Source organism: Fusarium venenatum, assembly GCF_020744135.1.
Source record: "Fusarium venenatum strain MPI-CAGE-CH-0201 chromosome Unknown EDB82scaffold_4, whole genome shotgun sequence".
Taxonomy (NCBI): Eukaryota; Fungi; Ascomycota; class Sordariomycetes; order Hypocreales; family Nectriaceae; genus Fusarium; species Fusarium venenatum.
This window is the reverse complement of record NW_027072132.1, coordinates 115,704-137,860: the sequence shown is the minus strand read 5'-3', so window position 1 is coordinate 137,860 and position 22,157 is coordinate 115,704. Positions and strand designations below refer to the sequence as shown.

General features: G+C 45.9%; 8 protein-coding genes across 8 annotated transcripts; 2 read left to right on the top strand and 6 right to left on the bottom strand.

Moving 5' to 3' along the window:
- Window positions 1-173: 173 nt before the first annotated feature.
- EDB82DRAFT_285291 (Rieske [2Fe-2S] iron-sulfur domain-containing protein) lies at window positions 174-2,062 on the top strand. The gene is made up of 2 exons (XM_065607397.1): window positions 174-1,249; window positions 1,302-2,062. Exons 1-2 carry the CDS (start codon window positions 471-473, stop codon window positions 1,690-1,692), a joined length of 1,170 nt encoding a protein of 389 aa, XP_065463067.1. The 5' UTR covers window positions 174-470; the 3' UTR covers window positions 1,693-2,062.
- On the bottom strand, window positions 1,786-4,869 carry EDB82DRAFT_540075 (uncharacterized protein). The gene is made up of 8 exons (XM_025736695.2): window positions 4,189-4,869; window positions 3,920-4,135; window positions 3,701-3,871; window positions 3,590-3,651; window positions 2,984-3,044; window positions 2,608-2,878; window positions 2,445-2,553; window positions 1,786-2,391 (listed from the first exon to the last, which is right to left on the bottom strand). Exons 1-8 carry the CDS (start codon window positions 4,794-4,796, stop codon window positions 1,967-1,969), a joined length of 1,923 nt encoding a protein of 640 aa, XP_025591631.2. The 5' UTR covers window positions 4,797-4,869; the 3' UTR covers window positions 1,786-1,966.
- A 455-nt stretch (window positions 4,870-5,324) lies between these two features.
- On the bottom strand, window positions 5,325-7,649 carry EDB82DRAFT_510984 (Neutral/alkaline nonlysosomal ceramidase). Its single transcript, XM_025736693.2, has one exon. It carries the CDS (start codon window positions 7,612-7,614, stop codon window positions 5,371-5,373), a length of 2,244 nt encoding a protein of 747 aa, XP_025591629.1. The 5' UTR covers window positions 7,615-7,649; the 3' UTR covers window positions 5,325-5,370.
- An 855-nt stretch (window positions 7,650-8,504) lies between these two features.
- Window positions 8,505-9,749, bottom strand: EDB82DRAFT_510982 (GLEYA domain-containing protein). Its single transcript, XM_025736692.2, has one exon. The coding sequence runs from the start codon at window positions 9,589-9,591 to the stop codon at window positions 8,608-8,610; it is 984 nt and encodes a 327-aa protein (XP_025591628.1). The 5' UTR covers window positions 9,592-9,749; the 3' UTR covers window positions 8,505-8,607.
- A 456-nt stretch (window positions 9,750-10,205) lies between these two features.
- On the bottom strand, window positions 10,206-12,303 carry EDB82DRAFT_510981 (heterokaryon incompatibility protein-domain-containing protein). The gene has a single exon (XM_025736691.2). The coding sequence runs from the start codon at window positions 12,270-12,272 to the stop codon at window positions 10,395-10,397; it is 1,878 nt and encodes a 625-aa protein (XP_025591627.1). The 5' UTR covers window positions 12,273-12,303; the 3' UTR covers window positions 10,206-10,394.
- A 300-nt stretch (window positions 12,304-12,603) lies between these two features.
- Window positions 12,604-13,575, bottom strand: EDB82DRAFT_450774 (uncharacterized protein; the record flags this gene model as incomplete). The annotated part of the gene is made up of 1 exon (XM_025736690.2): window positions 12,604-13,575. A coding segment is annotated over exon 1 (798 nt), but the record flags the coding sequence as incomplete, so codon positions are not given.
- Window positions 13,576-13,577: 2 nt separating this feature from the next.
- On the bottom strand, window positions 13,578-18,519 carry EDB82DRAFT_450773 (ABC-2 type transporter-domain-containing protein; the record flags this gene model as incomplete). Its single annotated transcript, XM_025736689.2, has 11 exons — window positions 13,578-14,171; window positions 14,225-14,688; window positions 14,740-15,353; window positions 15,403-15,715; window positions 15,761-16,106; window positions 16,156-16,751; window positions 16,797-17,040; window positions 17,092-17,435; window positions 17,494-17,945; window positions 17,990-18,072; window positions 18,128-18,519. The coding sequence occupies 11 exons, from the start codon at window positions 18,517-18,519 to the stop codon at window positions 13,745-13,747; spliced, it is 4,275 nt and encodes a 1,424-aa protein (XP_025591625.2). The 3' UTR covers window positions 13,578-13,744.
- Window positions 18,520-19,017: 498 nt separating this feature from the next.
- EDB82DRAFT_450769 (uncharacterized protein) lies at window positions 19,018-21,634 on the top strand. Its single transcript, XM_065607818.1, has 11 exons — window positions 19,018-19,127; window positions 19,176-19,204; window positions 19,256-19,310; window positions 19,361-19,446; window positions 19,495-19,620; window positions 19,684-19,699; window positions 19,751-19,960; window positions 20,017-20,483; window positions 20,530-21,002; window positions 21,056-21,407; window positions 21,454-21,634. Exons 1-11 carry the CDS (start codon window positions 19,031-19,033, stop codon window positions 21,589-21,591), a joined length of 2,049 nt encoding a protein of 682 aa, XP_065463066.1. The 5' UTR covers window positions 19,018-19,030; the 3' UTR covers window positions 21,592-21,634.
- The last annotated feature ends 523 nt before the right edge of the window (window positions 21,635-22,157 follow it).

Sequence of the window (22,157 nt, the reverse complement as noted above, 5' to 3'; positions counted from 1 at the left end):
GGACACAAAAGTCCGGTATCTTGTGAAGCGAAATGCGGAGATAAATGGATGCGGGGGAAAGATAGCCTAGAACATGATAGGAAGTAGTCATACAACTACCGCGGACAGCTGATGGATATGAATGCTTGATATCGATGTGACCCGGGGTTTGACGGCATGGAACCGTTCGAGAACGGAAACAAACTCCTTGGTCCACTTGGCGTGCATCCAATCCAATAGTCTTTATTTGTCGTGGGAACTAGAGTTGCTTGTCTTATCACCGATCACATGACCGGAATCTCACCACTTGTCCGCTATCTTTGGTCAGTCTATCGTCGTTTCAAGGTGAGTGGCGTTTGACATGAGGACAATGGTCAGCTGGACAGGTACAAGAATATATAGATTGGATTGCCCGCTAGGAAATTTCGACTGAACATATCGACAAAGCTACCAAGAAGTTACTTCCTGAAACTCACATCTTCGCCACCAGCATGTTGCCTCTTGGTGCTCTCATCTTCTTCGCCATAGCTGCGGCTATCGCTCTAATCGCAAAGAAAACACTATCTAAACCACAAAAGGAAAGCCTTATTTCAAGAGCTATACCCGCTGCCGCACCCCTCACACAACCTCTACCGTCAACATGGTACAAGTCTGACGACATTTATGAACTTGAACGACGTGCCATCTTCTCCAAGAAATGGATCTTGCTTACCCACAAGATGCGATTCGAGCAGACTGGCTCTTGGGTTCGCTACGCTGAAGCAGGCTTTGACTTTTTCCTCATCCGCAATGCCGAGGGCGCTATCAGAGGCTTCCACAATATTTGCCGTCACCGAGCTTTCCCTGTTGTTGTCAAGGATAATGGCCAGAACAATGTTTTGTCTTGCAAGTACCACGGCTGGTCCTATGGTATGAATGGACAGCTTGCCAAGGCTCCTCTTTACCAAGATCTTCCTGGCTTTGACCGATCCAAGAACGGCTTGTTTCCTCTCCACACTCATGTCGATGAGAAGGGCTTTGTCTGGATTAACATGGATGCCAAGACTCAACCTGAGAATGCATGGAACGAAAGCAACCGAACAGCCCGCTACAGCTCTTTCAACCTCGAGGACTACACATTTGATCATGTCAAGCAGGATACCAGCAGCTTCAACTGGAAGACTCTTGCCGACAAGTCTAGTGCCAACAGCAACGCCGCTACAGAGATTCAAGAGAAGGGAACTTCACTTGTCACTGACTTTTACTTCCCCAACGCTTCCATGACTATCTCGTAAGTTCCAAGCTTAACTATAATGTTAAAGATGAATAACTAACAATGCCAGACCTCACTTCCTCTTCCTCTTGAGATGTGTCCCTACATCAGCCACCAAGTCTCAGCTCCAATACGAAGTCTACCGCCACAAGAACGCCAGCAGCGACGACTTCTCCAAGGTCGAAGAGATTCTCCAACAAACAGCCAGTGAACACGAAGCCCCTGCAGAGAAGAACCTCCGAGCAGGTGTTCTCGTTGACCAGACTCCTCTCCAGTTCCAAAACCAAGTTTACCAACTAGTTGAACATCATCGCAAGCTTGAGGGTGTGGCCGGACGAGAAATTCGACCTGCGCAGCAGATTCTTGACAAGTCTGCTACCAAGACTGAGCAGGATGAGAGTTTGTTTTCTTCTTGTTCTGGACTCTCGTGTGATAAGATCGGAAAGGATCTTTCGTGGTAAATTGGGAATTGTAAAATAGAAAGGCGTTGAAAGCATATTAGTCTAGCATATTGGGGCTGAAGTTGACATAGAAGTTTTGAGTTCTATCTATAGGTTTAGAATCCTAGTCTAATGATAAACCGTTAAGACATTCATCGCATTTGCAATTATCATGCTTAATCCGATTGTTGATAATTCTCTTCATTAACATGATACGTGCCATCTTGAATGATTCACCCCGGAAAATAAAAATAAAAGGTATGAGAACCTCCTCCATTCAAGGTCATGCGACTAATTAACTTTTCGAAGACCACGATCTAGTCTTGAAATGGGAGAAGAAACCCTTCTTCTTCTTCTCCTCCTTCTCATCCTCATGTCTCTCCATCTCCCTTTCTGTGTCGAGCTGAGTCGTGTTCTGGTTCATGACATCCTGTGCTAGGTTGACCGTATCCGACCTTCCAGGTCCTGCCTCTTGTCCTGGCTCTATTTGCTGCTGCTGATGTCCCTCAGATGTTTCTTCATCTTCACCTTCACCGTCGAATAGATCTTTAATCTTCCCTGGGCCAAAGACCCTCTCGTAGACGGCTAGCGTTGTGCCAAACTCTTTGTTCACACCAACCTTGATGGCATCGAGTAGTTGCAGCACATATGTCTGACAATTGTTGGTGATGAGGTTGTAAGTGGGCTGCCTTTCCCTGATGCTTTGAATTACAGACTCGCCTGGTTGTAGTCTCAGCATGAGAAAAGCTATGGTAGATTGGTTAAGTACTTACCAGCTCTTCTGAGTGCATCATCATTAAACCGCGTCTCTCCAACTGGAAAAGTGCGCCACTCATCTCGGTTAACTTTGGCATTTGTATAAATGACATCGAAATTTTCGTCCTTTTAAAAGTGTAAGTCTGTAACCTGTCTTAAATGGCTGATGAAAATACTTACCATCCATAGCTGATGAGCATAGTCACCAACTAATACTGCCCAATGTTGTGTCGGATCCGGATATTTGTTAATCTTCTCAGTAATCATTTTACCCAATCCAGTCTCTTCAGCGAACCACTTCCCCGCGAAACCACCAACTGGATGCCAGCCAACTTCAACTGGTCGAGATGGTCCATGGACGACAGGTTGCGTCACAGGGACCACATTTGGCTGACCCCCAAGACCCACAGCATGCTTGAGAGCGAGTTCACCCTTGTTCAAGCTCTTTTTCCTATTTAATGTCAGTGTCAGTGCCAGTGTCAGTGCCAAGGGTCCGGCTCGGGAAGGATGCGAAGCCATCGAGTGACGTCAAGAATAATAGAGAAATAGCGCATACATGAATTCTCCTACCTTGTCCCTCTTACGCTCTTTTTCCTCTTCTGAATTCTCCATAACGCCTGAAAATAAAATAAAAGTATGAGTAAAAGAATAGAGCAAAGAAAGGTAAGGAATAGCTGATTGAATGAGTTGGAAAGAAAGATATGCTGAGATTTAATGAGGCCTCGTGCGTCAGCTTAGCTTAGCTGATTCACGTGAGGCTGTGCATTCACTTGGCGTTTATCCAAGCGGCAGCCACTTTCCGTTTAACCCAATCAACGTCAAGAGTTCGTATCACAAAAGTTGGCTATGTCTACCAAGTTGATCGGATTAAATCGGGGCATGAAAAACATGATTGTGGATATATTTCTTTACAATTATTCAATATTTGTCTCACAGTAACGGATACAAGAAAGACCGAGTATATTACAGGGGTTGAACTCGTATAAATAGATAGAGAAATTGTACAGCAGCTACCGTACCATGCTGAAAAGGACGAAAACTGGCACGAGATAATTGTAAAGCCTAACAGAAGAATGACTTCCAGAATTTCCCTGCCCAGTCGAGTTACTTCCAGACGTAGAAGTTGGTTCCTGTCCACTCGACGTCGCAGTAGGAGACTCACCCGTCGCAGTGCTAGTCTCATTACTACTGGGCTTCCCTCCTTCCTCAATGACAGAATCAAGGCTGAAAAGGTTAGTGAAATCTGATTCAAAAAGGTAAAGAACTGACTTACATATGAATAAGACCATTGTTTGTAAGTATGTTTGCTTCAATAACCTTGGCATTGTTAAAGAAGATGTCTTCACCTATAATACTAACCCGGACTTCGGTGTTGTTTAGAGTCCCGACGACCTGGCCATCCCGAAGGTAGTTGGAATAAGTAACTTCCTTCAAGGTATGGGCCCTGTTGAGAATGTCAGTACGGACAATGAAATAGGTCCAAACAACTTACAGCAACGCTCCACCCAAGTCTTGCTTGGAGAGCTTAACATCTGGGCTTCCTGCATCCTTGAAAGCTTGGGTCGATGGTGCCAGACACGTAACATTCCGAGATGCATCAAGAGCAGGCCAAAGACCCGCTTTGACCAGAGCGATATTCAGGCCAGTAAGTCGGCTATCTTTGATGGTGTGAACAGTGTTGGAGCAAGACCTAGGAGGAGAGAGAACTCTGAAAGAGAATCCATGGTCAGCATCAATACTTCAAAGAGACTTAATACCTACTTGTCAACAATTTGGAATGAGTTGATACTATTAGTGCCCCAGGAGCCATCAACTGCAGTCATCTTAACATCCTGAGCCAAACCTGCTCGTAGAATAACATTCGGTCCACCAAGGTCATCATCAGCTCGCTTATTATTTCGATCCTGCCTTGAAGCAAAAACCACTTGACCATCAGAGCCTTTTCCGAATTGACTTTCGATTTGAGGTCCGGCGCTCCTGTTGTTGAATTGTGAATTTTGCAGCAAAGTGGGGACCGACAATCCTCGCGGGTCGTCAAAGTCGGAGGATTTTAAGGAGGCTGATAAAACATGATACGAAAAGAAGACTTGTAGTTCTGTCTGATTGAGCTCTGTTACATCAGAGACACTGGAAGCTTTCAGATAACCCTTGATGGCATCGTTGGTAGGGATTAGAACTGTGACGTTGCTATCTTTCTCAGATAGAGATGTGATGAGAGCTTGTGGAGCGGAGCTGAGTAGGGATCGGAATAAAGAGAGAGATGAGTAGTTGGAGATCGCTCCAGCCAAGTCTTCAGGAAGGGTTTGCGCAATGGCGGCTGTTGAAAAGGCTAAAGCCGTGACAACCTGGACACAGATAAATCCCCGCATTGTTGTCTGATGCAGTCAGAGAGAGCAAGTTGGAAAGATTCTCAAGGGAGACAAGGCCACCTATTATAACAACTCTGCCCCAATGCTGTGCAACCATGTCGCTTAGTCTAGTGTAGCTGAGAACCCAACAAACAGAGTCAGCATGTTTGAAGACAGACCAATGAGCGATAGCACAGACAAGCCACAAGGGCAAAAAAGATGCGGGGAAGGGCGCAAGGTCTAGATCTGTTAAGAGCCGCCACAAGACAAAAACGCCCAGCTGAAAAGTAGTTGACGGCCCAGTTGCTCTAGTACTGGGTCCATCCCACTTCTGAAAAAATCGTGGCTATTTTGGAAAGCTTGAAAGTAAGACAGGAATTGAGAAATTGGGATTGTCCAGAGAAGTTAGGTATGTGGCACGAGACAAACACGCTATACTTCGAGTAACTCCGTACTGGAACGGAAGCGCTAAAAACTTTGGAATAGTGAGTATCACCACTGAATAATTAATGAGATATTGTCTTCTTCAAAATTTGAAAGATACGGTTGAGCGACAGGAAGTGCAGTGGATGTATTAGAGTGCAGATGTACTAATCTAGGCGATTTCAAATTCACCACTCTTGCCAGTAAACCCAGTAATTCTACCAGTAAGAGGCTGCTTGCTATCCCCAGCATAACTCAACCTATAAGTTCCAGCTTGGACATCTTTGGCATCCTTCCAACCTGTTTCCCAAGAAATCTGAACTTCACTAGATCCAAGCAGACCATCAAGTCTCTTCCATTCAAAGACAAGATCCCAGTCTTCATCCGATCGAACCTGAGTCCACTTGGATCCATCCTTTTTCTCAACGGCTGCATAAGTAGTTTCGAGGTGCAAGTTGTTGCGTGGATTGGCTGCCACGAATGTAGCAGTGATAGTCTCTCCAATCTTGAACTTTGACTTTGCTACGTCCTTTATGATGTCGCCGAATTTTGTGCCGGCCTTGGGGTTATCGTAGACAACTCCTGTGACGAGAGAGAGCGAGTTCTTGCGGTTATCCGGGGCTGCTGGACCAGTTGGTGGCTTTTTTGCACCATCTTCCCCGAGCAGATAGCTGAGATATGTTGATGTCAAGTTGATGTAAGCATCGAGACTGTGTCTTCCGTGGACTGTAGATGCACCTTCATAACGCTGTGCATCATATTCTTCAGGCGTAGTGACATAATGAGCATAGGTATTACCGGGCCCACCAGCTACAACAACAGGTTTGACTCCATCTCCGAGGCTACCTCTACCTTGTATCTCGTTGCTGATACTCTCGCGCCAACGTCGTGAGGACATGGTTGTGAGTTCAGGAGCAGATACAATGATGAAGAAGTTACCAACACGCAACATCTGAACGTCAACGATGTTGGGGGCCCAGGCATAAGGTAAAGTGATCTCGCCAGCGTCGATGAGAATCGGCTTTGGTGATTGGCATGCGGTTTGTTCTTTGCTGGGGTTGCGTAGAAACTTGGATACTATGGCCCAGAGTGGGCTAGCATCCGGAGATCCAGAGTCTCCCTGCTTAAAGTCAAAGTACCCAGGACCGTCAGTTGTTCCAGCTGCGAATGAATAACCAAAAGCTGCTGAACATGTTTTGGCTGACTTTCCATTTGGGAGTATGAAAGTGTAGTCGGACATGTCGTGGAATGAGTGGTAACCCAAAACATTGCTTCCAGATACTGTATCACCATTACCATCTTTCATCTGATCGTAGAGTTTGATTGCTTGATCAAATACTCGTCGGCCAATCTCCCAGCAAGATTTAGTACCGCCATCATCTAATCCCCAAAAGGGACCTCGACCGTGACAGGTTTCTGTTTTGCCACCACATGTTGAATCCTTAAAGTCGCATTGCTTTCCTGAACCATCTTCACACCAAGCACCTTCAACGTTGGGAGTTGTGTCTGCCACAGCAGCCTGTGAGAATCCTGCGACGAAATCATCTGTAGCTCCTTCGGTGCCCTGCACGGCTTTTTCGAGAAGATAGGCACTGACGCCTTTATTGTCGCCCGAGACAAGAGTGTTGTTCATGTGAAGACTCGTGCCATGAACCGAGTGCCAGGTCAAAACTCCAGTGATTTTCTTGTCTTCTTCTCGAGTAAACATAAGCATAGTTAACTCTTTATCAACCTCGTCTTTGTATTTCTGCCTCTCGGACGCTGGGTTCTGTTGATAGGCATATAGACTTCTGTTAATATTGACATCGTCTATGCGAATCTTGCCAACACTCAGACGTCCTTTGGAGATATTTTCATGCGCTCGCTTGATTGACAAAACCGCACCATCGACGATAGCTTGATAGGACTGCTGGTTCAGACCCAAGGCAGATATCTGAGGCATGAGATAGTTGTTCCAACCTGCTGGCCCAGCATGAGAGTGCGTTCCAGTAATGGCCACATTATCGGTTGTGTAGACAGCATAGTCAGATCCAAGAGCTGTAATTCCCTCAAGAATGCCTCTTCGAATGGCCGTGTCACCGGACTGGGCATCAAGAACCAAGTAAACAAATCTTTCTTTCGGTTTGTCTGGGTTTCCGATAATGAAGGCACGTGAGTAGAGTCGTTGGCGTAAGCCAGTTCCTGTCTGGGATAGCTCGGCATATCCCATTAGGTTCAACTCGACTACAGGGCCAGTGATGTCGGCCTTGCCAACTCCGAGAGAGTACGCATCGTCAGCTCGCTTGGAGAGACGATTGGGGGCATCTCCAGGCAAATGGTTGAGAGCCAAACAGGCTCCGAATTGAATAAGAAAGGCACCCAAGGTTAGGTACAATAATAGAGCATGAACAAACTTGGAAGAAGTTACAGTGAGCATTGTTACTACTCAGGGCTCGAGGGCGAGTCATGAAGTGAACCGAACTGATATTTGTCTTTACAATCGCTTGAAAACTGTGTATTTATAGCCATATCTCCATTGCTCATCATGTGGACATATGTTCTCGTCAGTAGTCCCATTGCATTTCAGCTCAATGATAACGACAAAGACCATAAGAACTATTGGCTTCATTCCACGGATCTGTTTGCCGAAATAAGCTAATGTGATCCATCCCGGTCCCCTTATTGATCGCTGCTACGTGGGAAATCTACCACCTGCATTATGATGGCAATCGCGGGGTTGCAAACAATTCTATTTGAGGAGATGTGCCGATAGAATCAATTCATAGCGACTATAAAAACAAGGCATAAGTAGGTATTCCCGCATCTGGGACATCCTATACAGCCGGTATGTTGCAGCTATGGTCTAGATAGGAAGCTCGGTTATACACTGCAGTGGTGGGTGAGTGCTACTGTAAGTCATGCCGATGGTACTATCTGGGTATAGTCGGAAGCAACCCTGCCAATATGCATTTGTATATGCGTTTTTCCCCCAAGCTACCGAATTGAACTGCTTGGGTTGATTTGTGTTGATGGGAAAGGTATTTCTTGTTGTCTAAATTTATTTGATCTGTTAACACAACTACTCGCGAATGTTACTGCGAAAGGTTTAGTACATGGGATTGATTTCCAGCATGCGTGTGATAGTGTGGAATGCATTTTGTGTCAATGTCCACTTTCATTATACGAATAAATAATTACTTGCTATTCGAATGATGGTTATTCAAGAGTTGAATGTTTTTCTAGCAAATTACTAAAGTCCATGCTAATACGTAAATATCATCACCTTACATTTCAATTCACATGATAACTTTGGATGACACAACAGTGTAAAAGCTGGATTGTGGTATATTATAATTATCAAATATTGAATCTTGGTACAGGAAGTAGGATGTAGTATCGAGATAGTAGATAAGTTACAGCTTTGTTGTACTTAAAAGTTAGGGAAAGTTGGGGTGTTTCCGTCACAAGAGTAACGGACGAGGTACTTGTTATCAGCACCGTCACCGTTAACGATAACGTTGCCGCTAGGAGCCTTGATTTCAGCGATAAAGCTCAGCTCGCCCTGGGCGTTAGCCCACAGAAGACGGAAAGGAGTATAAGTGCCAGCCTGGAGTTCGAGGCTGAAGGACCTGGAAGTGCCACCGGGGTAATCCTGCTCCAGATCGGCGTTGTCACGTGTCCATGTGTTTACAGCCTTATCACCGAACCAAACAAGTGTGATCTCGTCAGAGATGGGGACAGTGACCTCGTAGATACCAGACTCGGGAGCATAGAGGAAACCGCGGTGGTTGACGGCCTTGTACTGGTACATCTGGTTGGGGCTGCCCTCGTAGATGGTGAAGGGCTTGGTCCAGTCAGTGTCGGGCTGGATGCCGATACGCTCGGTGATGCCTTGATAGGTGGGGGTGGCATCGTGGAAGTATGTGGCGTCGAAGGAGGAGAAGTGAGGAGCATCAGAGTTGTAGAACTCGTGGTTGTAGATAGCATAGTCCAAACCACCGTTGTCGCAAGACTGGTCGGCAGTAGGAGCAGCGGTCTCGGTGGTGGTCTGGGTGGCAGATGTCTCAACCTCGACGGAAGTAGTACCAGCCTCAGCAGTGGTCTCAGCGCTGGTCTCGGCGGCACCGGTCTCGGCAGTGCTGGTCTCTTGGATTACAACAGTAGCGAGAGTAGAGCTCTCAACAAACGTGCTGGACTCATATCCAGTCTCGCTCTCAGAGATGACAGCAGAAAACTCCGCGCTTGTAGAGACACCAGGGACAGGGACGACGGTAGCGGTAACAACAGTCGGCTCAGCCGTCGTGGTGGGAACGATGTCTACAGATGAGACAGTGGTCTGGGGAAGAGGCTTGCAAGGTCCAGCGACGGCAAGGTTGGCAAAGGCCAAGCCCGCAAAGGTAATAATCGACTGCATGGTAAATGAACGAATAGTAAAGAGTGACTGAAAGTAAAAGAATGGATGAATGATCTGAGGGGAGTGCAGATCGTGCGAGTGTAGATCATTATATAAAAGACGGCAACAACACGAGTTGCTTCAACTGTACAAGTCCAGTGACTCGGTTTCGTTTAATTGCGATGGTGCTATGACAAAAACAAAACTCCACACTTCAGGTGTTTGTGTCCGAGGGTCCCCGTGTTCTCGGATCATGTTTGTTTCCTGACAAGGTTGACTATACGCAATTGGGTAAAATAATCGTTGCCGATACAAACTATTGGCGGCCTTGGTGTGGTGGCTGATGACCCAGGGCTAGTTTCTTGTGTAAATGGTAATAAACCTGAAACAGGTTTTCTGTAGCCGAGTTGAAATATGCGTCATGGCGTTGAGTTTGGACGATAAATTTAACTGTTGTTTTCAACGCTAGAACAACTTCGAGAAATGAGACACCGTTGTGCTCTGACATTTCAGTGCGAGCTAGAAGATGGCTTACCCCAAGAAGACGAAGCTGAAATGTTAGTCCAGTATTGATTAAATATTATTGGTTAGCCCCTGGAATGATTCACCGTAGAACAAGCTAGCGCGGAAATAGTATCCATAAGAGATTTCAATTAAAATGTTTGGATGTTGGTAGACTTCATATTTACGGTCGAGGCCAACCGTCACCAGACACACTCGTCGAGAGCAGGCTTAATTATTTATCTCCAACTCATTCCCATATATGCGTAGTAACTCAACTTGTCGTCCCTAGTACGCCGTCCATGTGTGATCCTTCCAACTACTTATTGTATGTCAAGCATTCTAACATTATGCTCAGTCTTTTTCCCCAAATGGTATCGCTCGAATGACCAATGATATCTTTCCAGGATCTCTTCAGGTAGATACGCCCCGTTGCTTTCCCACTTCGAAACTTGGCCAATGATCCTCCAATCCCCTGCTTCAGTCGATCTTATCAAAAAGGGAGTAGAAAGACCTTGGAAAACGCAAATCCTGTCTCCAGCAGAGGCTATGTCGCTATCATGAAGCAACCTTCCCCCTGTACCATCTTGTAAAACGAAGTTACTGCAACCAACCAAGGCCTTTTGGATGATTGGGTCTGTCACCATGCCAAATGCACCTTGAAGCTGTGCTTCAGTACCATATCTTGTACCAAGGGACGAGATAGGCTGATTGTGGACCATGCATGTGTATGCCAGCATGATCCTTTGCAAAATCGCAGGATTTTGTTCCAATTGAGTATCAGTATATATGCTTGAAAAGTGGTATTTGAGCCACTCGGTCATGACTGACATACGAGTTTCTCTCCGTATCGCTGCGGCTGGCACGATGATGGACTCATCAAATTGTAAGAAAGCCGTTGTTGGCACGATACCAGAATCTTCATCTGGAGTGGCGGGACTGCTGGCCGAAATACATGCACCAAGAACGATTGCAGGCATTGTGAGAACCTTGCCATCAGGTGATATCTGAAAGAAACTTCCAAGACTAGGCGCAAGGTTTGCCTTCGCCATCCAGTTCTCTCGGAGATCTGGCGTCCAAGAGGGTACATCTTTGAAACAACCAACTGCGCCTAGGTTCAAGACCCGAACATCTTTCTTTTGCTCTAGAATAAACAACACGAAATCGTAGCATAGTCTCTCAAAAGATTTTATATAATCCAGTTGAAGAGCCTTTGGCAAGGGATTGGAAGACAAAAGACCAAGGAGGGCATAGAGGCGGTCATGAGGAACAGTAGCTTCCAACTCAGTCGCCTCATTCAACAGCTTGAAGATGTCAATCGCACACTGCTTTTCTTGGGCGGCCAAGTCTTTTTTGTGTTCTTGATCAGTTCCGCTTCTGCTCTGCAAAATCTTCTTGTACGCTAATTCAATAGCTTTGAACCTGACAGGGTTCTCCGCCATGAATGAATAAAGAAGCTGTCCATCCTCAGACGGATTCAGCATCAGAACCCAAGTCTTGAAGAAAATGTCGTACCCAAGCTCACACGACCCGCAAAGCAAGATGGGTGATTTCTGGGCTAGAACAGCTTCTTGAAGAATCCAGATTCGTCGAAACCATGGACGGTGGCCAATAGATCCCAATGCTTTTCGAACCAACTCAACTTCGGCCGCAGCTTTAATATCCGACTTCCCAAGCTCCAGAAATGTTTTGATTCGGCTGTCTTCGACATGATCTTCCTCAACCGAGAACGAGAAACTTACCAACGTCTCTTCTAGTTTGCAAATTGAGCTCTCCTCCTCATTGTCGACCGGGCCTAGCCATGCTAATACGCGCTCGCATTTGCCGTAAATCTCTGACATGCGGGGAACTTGGATGGACTTTTCGACTTGATCATTCTGGTTGATGCAAATAGCATCGACCCATAACCATGCACTTGTAACTTTTGATTCATTCGTAAATATATGGCGCCGATATTCATAAAGAGCATGGTAAAGATTTCTTGTGATAGTGAATGATTGTCCATTGAGAAGAACTACAGCGGGATCGTCGGTGGGACCCCACACGTAGGATAAAGCCCAAAATCTTTGGTTTGCTGGGGCTTGAACAGTGTGAAGATCAAGGCAAATCAAGTCCGAGTCGCTAGACTGAACATGGAGTAGACGTATCTCATCTTCTTCAAGGGGCCGGTACGGAAAGGGCCCATCAGCAGGTAGGTCCATTGTAGGGTGATGTTTGGTTGAGATATTTGCGGGCCACAGTAATGAACAACAGGGTAGGTATCTGACTTGACGGACAAGGATTACGATAAGTCTGTATCAAACTTAAGTCGACTAGGAGTAAATCTATTGGCCCGAAACCGAGCGAGCTGTTTCTCAGTTAGGTAGACTAGTAGAAAAAAGTAAATTGTTCGGGTGAACACAATATGAGGTCACAAATGATGGCGTCTGAACAGATGAAAGGAATCCTGTTGAAAACGGTACATGGAGGGCTTATTGAATAAATTGTAATCTAAAATAGCGACCTAAACAATTGAAGAGCATTTTAATCTGTAATCACCTGGACGTTGCAGGCGCGATCAAACCACAAGCCACCAGATGTTTGCTTTTGAAAGAACCCAGACTTGAACAGAGACTTTTCAAGAGTGTAGCAGCCTTCGAAAGCAGGGAAGTAGACGAAAGATTCGCAGTTGGGGTCGCTAGCGCATGACCTCTGGCAGGTCTCGGCGGTATAGGAGCCTGACACGGCCATGAGCTGACATAGGCTCTGGTTGCAGTCTCCATAAGCACTGCAGATGGGGTCAGGCTCGCGCTTCTCAATATCGCAAACGTCGTCGTACCAGACAATCGTTGGATCTGAAACTTCGTAGAATTCTGAGTCTTGGGCCGTATTAAAGCTGAGAAAGCATTGGCCTCCCTGGGTGTTGTATAGTATGGCTTTGCAATCAGGGTCGGCACGGCAAAGATCTTGACATTCTCCAAGATAGTATCCTTGACCTCTGGCGCTGCGAGATCCACAACCATTGATACCATTAGGATTGCAAGTGCCATGTTTACCACAGACGGGATCAACTGGCGCTGCAGCGGTTGTGGTGGATGCTTCGGACGTGGTAGACGATGACTCGGGGATCTGAGAGGTGGTGGTGAGGGCAATGGTAGATGTCTCAGCTATTGTAGATGTATCCGCAATGGTTGACGTTTCGGTCGCAATGCTGGAAGCAGCAGAAGAGACAGTGCTCAATATTGATTGACTTTCGGTAGACAATGACGATCTGGGTTTGCAAGCACCAGCATTGGCACTTTCGACAAGGCAAGCAGCCAAAGCCGCAGCAATAATCTTAGCTTGGACCATGATGTGCTAAGAGGCTCAAGGTTTGGGTGATTAGAAAAACAGGGAGAAAGAAGGAGGAAAGAAAAAAGGGGACCAGGGGAGAAATTTGATCAGAATAACTCTTCTGTCAACAACGGAAATGTCGGTTACAATGCCAAGCGGAAAATTAATTAGTGGTTGAACTATTGAGAACTGAAGTGAACTATTGATTTCTGACAGTGGATGCTATACCGAGACCAGTTTGGTGTCGCGGGTCCAACAAGCCACCCTCAGGCGACCCCTGGCTAAATTACCCATGTACCAACAAATGGTCAGTCAAAGTTATAGGGTAATAAAATATTTTACATGAAATCCTCTGAATCGCTTACTTCCTCCAAAATGCAAGCTTCAAATTCGTCTTAGGTACTCTGATAAGCCAATAAGCAGTTAAAGCAGCAAAAATGTCAAAAATAATGAAAGCCCAGATTAGTCCAAAGTTCCTCCACCTTTCGTCGTAGTTGATGGTGAGCGTAGCAAGGTACGAGTCTGTTGACGCAATCGGACAGTACAGACAGGTCTGGTTTGCGTCGGGGTTTTGGAATGAGCCTCCAGCCAATGCAACAAAAGGCCCAGCATATTTCTCACAAGTGAGGTTCGCTGGTGCTTGGAACTGCAGGAACTCAATGTCGGAGCATTGGACTTGTTGCTTTCCCACGCCAACTGAAACAATGGCACCAATGATGTAGGTCATGGGGGAAACACGGTACATGAAGGTCCAGAATCCAGGAAGTCCCGAGTATGGAACAAGAACACTGTGAATCGAATGTTAGAGAATAGCCAGTCAAAGTATAAGAGGAAAACTTACCCAGCGAAAACAAGTGTCATCATGAAAAGCAGCAATGAAAGCGTCGCGCCAACCTCAGCAGTCGGTGCTCCGGCGACGCACATATGTGCAAATGTACCTTCGTACACCATAACCGCCCAGATGAGGAGAAACATCAAAGCACCGCGTTCATCCTGAGTATCTGTGGCGCGCCCATTGTCGTACATGCCGACTAGAAAATAGAATGGCAAGTAAAGTGTCAAAGATGCCACAGAGTTCCACATCATCTCGACAACGGTATTGGCCAATACAAGGTTATACCAGGCATAGGTTTTCGACGAGCTCTCTCGACCTTCGTAAAGTGTTCGCTGAGCGACAAAGCCGGGCATGGTCTGGTAAACAAGGAATGCGAAAATGACGAGAAGCATGAAGATTGAGAACAACTGGTTCTGGAGTCCTTGTAGTGATAGAGGCGAGTTCTGAAACGATAGGCCGATGAAAAGACTCTGCATGTAATTAGTAAGTATGTACTGTGCTAAAGAAAGGTTGAGACTAACCGTAACCAAACAAAGTAGCAACTTGGCATAGATGTAAGTGGGTGTTCGGTAGTATTGTTCGGCGACACGTCTGGTGCAGGCTAAGAACTGCTTCAAGAACGGTGCAGCGTAAGGAGTATCTTGGTCATTGGAAGCAACAGCTTGGTTCGATTCCCTCAAAACGGCCAACTCTTTTTGCATAGAGTCATACTGTGGACTGGTCTTCCAAGTATCGGCCCAGTCACGATCTGTGTGAGCGCCAGGTGCAGCACCAATAACGTGAAGCATCCATTCAGCTGGGTTCTCATCCGATCGGCATGGCGTGGCGCCAAAGCTCTGAAAGTACTGAGTCATGACAGCGGCGTTCTCACCGACATCGCCAAAATAGACTGTCTTTCCACCTTTCTGAAGTAAGAGAAGACGGTCAAATTGCTGGAAGATGAGGGCAGATGGTTGATGAATGGTACAAAGAATTGCCTGGCCATGATTTGCCAGTTTCTTGATGAGATTGACTATCGACCATGCGGTTTGACTGTCAAGGCCAGAGGTTGGCTCATCGAGAAAGATGAGGACTTCGGGTTTGGCGGCAAGTTCTACACCAATCGACAGTCGCTTTCGTTGCTCGACGTTGAGACCTGGAAAATGTTAGCCCACATTCTCATGTATAATAGAGCCATCACGTACCTTTTCCATGAACTCCAACAACTGCATCTGCGTACAGGTCCATCTCTAGCAAGCTGATGACCTCCTCCACATACTGATACTTCTCCTCTGTCGAAATTGACGAGGGTTGTCTGAGAACTGCACTGAATCGAAGAGCCTCTCTCACTGTTGATGTTTCGAGATGAATATCCTGCTGTTGCACGTAACCGGTAGTTCTCTGGAATGATTTGCCACGAGGAAGCCCGTTGACAAGTATGTCGCCCGTGATGACGCCCATGGTAATGCGATCTGCCAGTGTGTCGAGCAGTGTAGTCTTGCCAGCTCCAGTGGCTCCCTGTACCTGTTAGAAATGCCTTTGTCTTCCAGAAAGGCTACCTACCATTAGAGCAGTGATCTTTCCTGGCTGTACCCAACCATTTACCCCGTCGAGGATACGGCGTGTCTGTCCCTTGACCTTGATGTCGTAGCAGAGATCTTTCCAGCAAAATGTGGCAGGGTTAGGAGTCTTGTCGGGTTTTGCGTCGAAAATATCATGGTTGTCGCTTCGGTGGGTTGGGATATCGGATTTTGCGGCCTCTTCATCAACACCTTCTGTACGACGGCCTTTACCAGCCTTGCGAAAGACAAGAACCTCGCCCTTGGAGGGATTGGACGAAAAGAACTCTGCAGCAATGAGGTAGGTGCAGGTGAAGAAGATGATGAAGCCGATAAGGATACCGTAGTTTCTAATGAATTAGCCAAGACCTAGAATGACGGATGAGTTCCAAAACATACCTCCAGATGTGAGCATCATAATACTTGTAGACATTTCCAATGTAGAAGTCACCATCAACAAAATCTTGCCCCGGAGCAGCGCCCGCAACAGAACACGCTTGCTGCGTTGACTCAACATCTTCATACCCAGGACCAGACGGTATCATCATCAGGCATTGAAACGTTCTTCCCGAAAACTCGTTGGCGACCAGGGCCTCGTAAGCATAGGCAATGGGATTGACGTAGTTGATCCATCTGAGCCAACCTTTCATGTTTCGAATCGGTAAAACGAACCCAGCGTAGATGACTAGACCAATGATGAAAATGGTGGCGGGAACTAATGCTTGATGGACCGTCTTTGAAGATTGACCAATGGTTCGTAGGATCATGGACATGGTGAGAGTGGTTGTAAAGCCAAAGAGCAAAAAGATGAAGAAAGATGAGGCGTCGCGACGAAGGTTTGCCATGAAGTAAAGAGGAATGTTGAAAGCAAGAGTTGAGATGATCTTGGACGGTAGATCGCAGAAGACGGAAGAGACCGCTTCGGACAAAGGTCGATATAAAGCGTATCTGGCATGCTTTTCTACAATCGGTCGCTGACTGTAGAGTGCGAGAATCTGCAAAACATTAGACAGGTCCAGACAAAATGTGTAGTAACGTACCTCTAGAGCGCTGCTCAAGCCGTTGAACAAGATGGCGAAGAAGAGAACCGAACATCGACTGTTCATACTTTCGGCAGTGCTAGGTAAGTCAAAGTAGACACTTCCAAGAACTAGAGACATGAAGAAGTTTCCCAAAATGGTAACTATAAAGAACGTCTTGTCACCGAGAAGTCTCTTGACTCCTCTACCAATGCACAACTGGATTTGCATGGGCACAGAAATCGTAAAGGGGCTGTTGTCGGACCTTGTAAAAAGTTAGCTTCGTGTGAAGTGATGGTAACAGGAAATCGCGTACATGAATCGAGCTTTCTGAGTTCTTCTAATGTGTTTTAGATTCTCAACATGCTTTCCATCAAGAGGATATCGAAGCTGAAAAGCGGCGATGTCCTGGAGTAGTGCTGCTCGTTGTTGACTCATCCTCCATTGATCGGCAAATTCGTCGGGGCTGCGAGGAACTAGGTGTTCATAGCCAGGGCGTATAATGCGTTCGGCTGGGTTTGTAAGTGATGTCAAAAAGTCGGCGGTTGTTTGACGTGCAGGACATTCGTAGCCCATGTCGGTGAAGTATCTGGTTGCGTAGCTTGTTGGACCAAAGTAGATCTGCCGACCCTCGTACAATAAGAGGACTTTGTCGAATTCCTGTAATAAATAGTTAGCAACTGAGAACGATTGGAGCTCTCGCTCTGTAGATGCTCACATCATAGGCTGCTTGACTAGCTTGATAGAGGGCAACAATTGCACTAGCACCACCTAGCTCAGTGCTGAGGCGAATCTTCTTGACGAACTCGAGAGCGGTAGCACTGTCTAAACCTCGGGTGCTGTTATCCCAACATTGCGTGGTACTCTGGACGAGAGTGGCTTCTGCAATACTGACTCGTTTTCGTTCACCTCCACTAACACCTCTGACGAAGTCATCTCCGACTCTGGTGTCGACCGTGTTGAGGATACCGAACATGGCCATGACAGCATCTCGGAGATGTTCGGCGTAGACCTTGCGCGATATGTTGGAAACTCGCTCTTGAGGTGTACGGGCTAATGCGGCAAATAGAAGCGTGTCGCCTACTGTCAGTTGAGGGAAGTGGATGTCTGTCTCGGCCTGGTAGATGACTTCTCCTCGAAAGTTCTTGTGCATCAGATCGAAAGGGATACCTAAAGAGTTAGTTGATGAAAGATAGCAGAGTGGATTGAGTTACCCTGGTAATTAAATTCCGAAGATTTATCCAAATGTAAGCCATGAGTATGCCCTGCAATAGTTTTGAGTAGAGTCGAAACACCACTGTATCTTTTGTTAGACACAAGCAATGATTGGGTTATTGTGAATAATAGCTTACCTTCCTGGACGACCTAGCACAAGTAGTAACTCTCCACTTTCAACTAGTCCATCAAAATCATTGATAATGTTAATCTTCTGCTGTCTATTAGCGAACGAATTGAACGCATTGAGAGGACCTCTCCAGGCAACGTTGAATACGTCCTTCTGATAGTCCGTCGGGTCACCAAATCCATGAACACTCAGGCCCCGCCAAGAAACACCAGCAGTGTGGCGGGGATATTTTCCTGTGTCTTGAGAAAAGGCGTGAAGCATAGCCTTGACCCAATACTCAGGAGAGAATTCAGGAGACTTGGGATCCAATCGGGCATCTTTAGAAAGAAAAGGGTTAATGTTGGTGGATAAAGCTGAGTAGGTTCGTGTGAGAGAGAATCTTCGAGCCAGCTGAGCCATGGGCCCAGTGGTTTCTTCCACCGAAGTGTCACTCTCACTGTTGGGAGTAGTAGCCATGGCTGGATTGTTAGGCATGGCGGAATCAGTGGTGCAAGTTGGAGATAAACGAGTGAGGTAGCAGTGTTTGGTAGATATGGTTGATCATGGGCGGCATGGACATAGCTAATATACCTTTATACGAATAGCTATCAATTCCAATCAAGCCGGCGTTATTGTGAGCCTGTGTCAGCCTTCAATTTCTCAAACGTCATCTTCCATGCTTTTTGATGGATTTTCAACGGCGTTCAAGACAGTTTCGCGATATCCACGATGCCTGTACTTCCACCCTCGATTCCGATTCTAGTCCATACAGGGATAAGTCAGATCCACTTCTTTTGAACCTAAACCTAATAAGGAATGTCGGCGCCGTAGCTTTTCTCCTGACAGGTTTTGTCCACATCCTTAAAGAAACGCCGTCTCGAGCTTCGGGAATTGTCAACTTTCTATCTCTCTTTAACTGCGGGTTTTCAACATGTCACAAACTCCGCCCCAAACCCAACGCCGACTCCGTGGCCCTCAAAAATCCAAGGCTTGTGATTCTTGCAAAAGCAGAAAGATCCGATGTTCCGGTAAGATCGACACCCATGTCGTTGACATGTTTTTCTGATCGCAAGCAGGTTATCCTCCACCTTGTTCAAGTTGTAACGTACGCATCGGTCCCGAGATGCAATGTGACGTTGAGGCTGATGTGCATTAGGTACGGAAAGACGCCTGTCACTTTGGACATCGCAAGATCCCACTGAGGAAGAATGGTATACTTTTGCATGTCCCCGACTTCAATGCTCATCTGACATTCTACAAGTTGATAAATCTTTAATCTTGGGCAATGCGACAACTTTCGGTTCTGTTGAGCCCCCTAAGCCAGGCTTCTCACCGGAAAGTTCTACTGTGAGTATTTGTTGTCAGCAATTTGAGACCGGTCACTGAATCAATCAGACTGGTCAATGTTGCGAGAACAAGGGAATCTTGCAATTTACAGAAGGCGATATTTTTATCGATCGTATCCTTTTCGGAATGCCTTCAAATGATGGGCCAGGTATGGAGCAACGCTTTTCTCTCAAGGTAAGTCGCCAGACATCTCTTACATAACCGCGTTGTAATGTTCCAATGCTAACTATTGAACAGGGTATCGGCTTACTGAGTAAGTAAAATTATTTGGTATACTAAACTTGACTTTTTAACATTTTCTTAGGCGGTACCTCGAGAGTCACATTTTTCTCCGACAGCAGACTGGAAACTCTTTCTGCAAAACTGCAAAACAACAAGATTGATGATTTAATGCGCAGAATCTCATCAATTATCAAAAACAAAGTAAAACCGACGAGTAGCATATCCGCTGTTTACATCCAGGAACAAGGTCTCCCACTAGTCGACAGTGCAACAGCAGCAAAGTATATAATGAGTGAGTGCGTCAAAACTGCATGCTATGCCACCTCGGCCTGTTAATCTAGTCTCTAGTATACTATGACCGAGTTCATCCTCTATTTCCGTATCTGGACCGTGAATCCTTTGATACAACTATCGCCACAGGCAATCTCACCAGCATCTTGAGTAACGACTCGGCCTTCTCTGCGCTTTATCACTCAGTCCTGGCCTTGGGCTGCTTGCACGATGGTGGTGGTAGTTTCGAACCTGGGAAAGGAAAAGCCTGGGAACTATTCTCGGTGGCATTACCTCTCCTTCCAGATATACAGAAATGTGGAAAGTCATTGGTGGCTCTTCAAGCCATGACTGCTGCTGCTGTCTACGCACTAGGAATTCCATGTCTGTCTATTGAGGAGAAGATAATTACAGACGCAGCTCGTATGGCCCAGGATCTGGCACCTGTACTTTCAAAGGGTCCTTTTGCCAAATCTTTTTATCGCGTATTCTGGGTCCTTTATGCGATAGAGAAGATGTCTAGCTTCCACTTTGGACGAAACTCGGTACGTTGCGTTATATAAAGCTTAACATTTTTACTGACAGTCACAGGTTTTCATCGACGCCAATATAGTGACACCCTTACCCCATGTGCCAGAATCCAACTTCGGAACCTTCAATTGGGCTCTGGCAATTGCCCGACATTGCCGCTTGTTGTCGCGGGCATTGACGACATTATTTTCCCCAGGTATTTGCGGAAAGGGACCACGCTACTTTCTCAGCAATATAAGTCAACTTGAACAGGATCTGGAGCAATGGCGAATGTCTATTTATGAAGACCTTCGACCGGCACCTTCTTATCAGCCCCATATGTATCGTCGACCAGTCAAAGGCTCGATAGCTATTTGGGTCAATTATCTCTACTACAGCTTCAAGCTCATTCTTTTACGGAGTAGACTACAAATCAACGGGGACTCCGAAAATGACTTGTCAAAGCCTTCGTACAGAGAACAACTGATAGTGATTTCTCGATGCATTCTTGAGATCACTACATACATTGACGTAGAGCCATCCACACCTCTTTGGTTAGTCTTTTGGACCGTTCATATAAGAAGAATTGAATTAATCTCCCATTCAGGATCTTGGCAGGCATTCCGATCTGTGCTCTTTTCGTTCTGTTTGACCACGTCATAAGCGATCCCAAATCTCCCGATACAAGAAGCAATCTCGCACTTCTCGACATTGCAGGAGGACATTTCAGCCGGATTGAGTTTGCGAGTGGAGGTTCACTTCCTGGATCACTTATCAGCGAATTCACATATATCGCACGGGAATACATTAACCAGTTGACATCTCGAGGTATGCTCAATGAGTCTCAAAATTCGCATCGACCGAACGATGAAAGTTTTTCTACACTGGGGATAGCTGAAACCACCAGTATTCCTACACTCGCAACTCAAAATACTGGACAGACAACACAACCTCTCACTGTATGTTTTCGCGCCGCGTGACCCTACACCTCTAATCGTTTTCTAGCCTCCTACACCTCAAGCAATGATGCAGGGTACAGCTCCTCTGATTTCACCTTTCTATGCACCAGTTGAGACATTATGGGATCACGGGAATGATTCGTTCTTTGGAATTGATGTAATGGATATCTTTAGTAATTTGTAGTAAACGTGTAAAATATAATATTTAGTGAATTTGACGAAGAGATATTATTACTTACCGTAACTGTATGCGTTTTTAATGGCTGCGTCTCATTTAATGATAGGCAACACAGAAGTATGTTATGTCAGTATTAATGTTTACATTCAATCGAAAACTACACCAGGTTGACTTTTATATCTAGAATAAATTCTTGAGTAATTGAGAATCGTAGCCTTTAATTGGATATAATTTCACACATCTCCAAGTTGGTAAATGACAGTTGCAAAGGGCAGTGTGGTAGCAGAGCTTTGGCTGCATTGACGCGCTCTGGCCCCTGTACATCAGATCATTTCTGAAAACTTTGACATTATAAATAGATAACAGAGTAGCCAGGGGCCACCAAAACAGCACATCCTGGTTATCGTGCCTAAAACACAGCCATTCATAAGCGTTCTGGTACCGCCCAACAACTATTTACCCACATTAATACCATAATATTCGACTTTATCACCAGCTGTTGCTTAATTTATTTTGATCTGTGTAGATCTCCTAACATTAATTCCTATATGAACATCTAGACTAGTGACTTT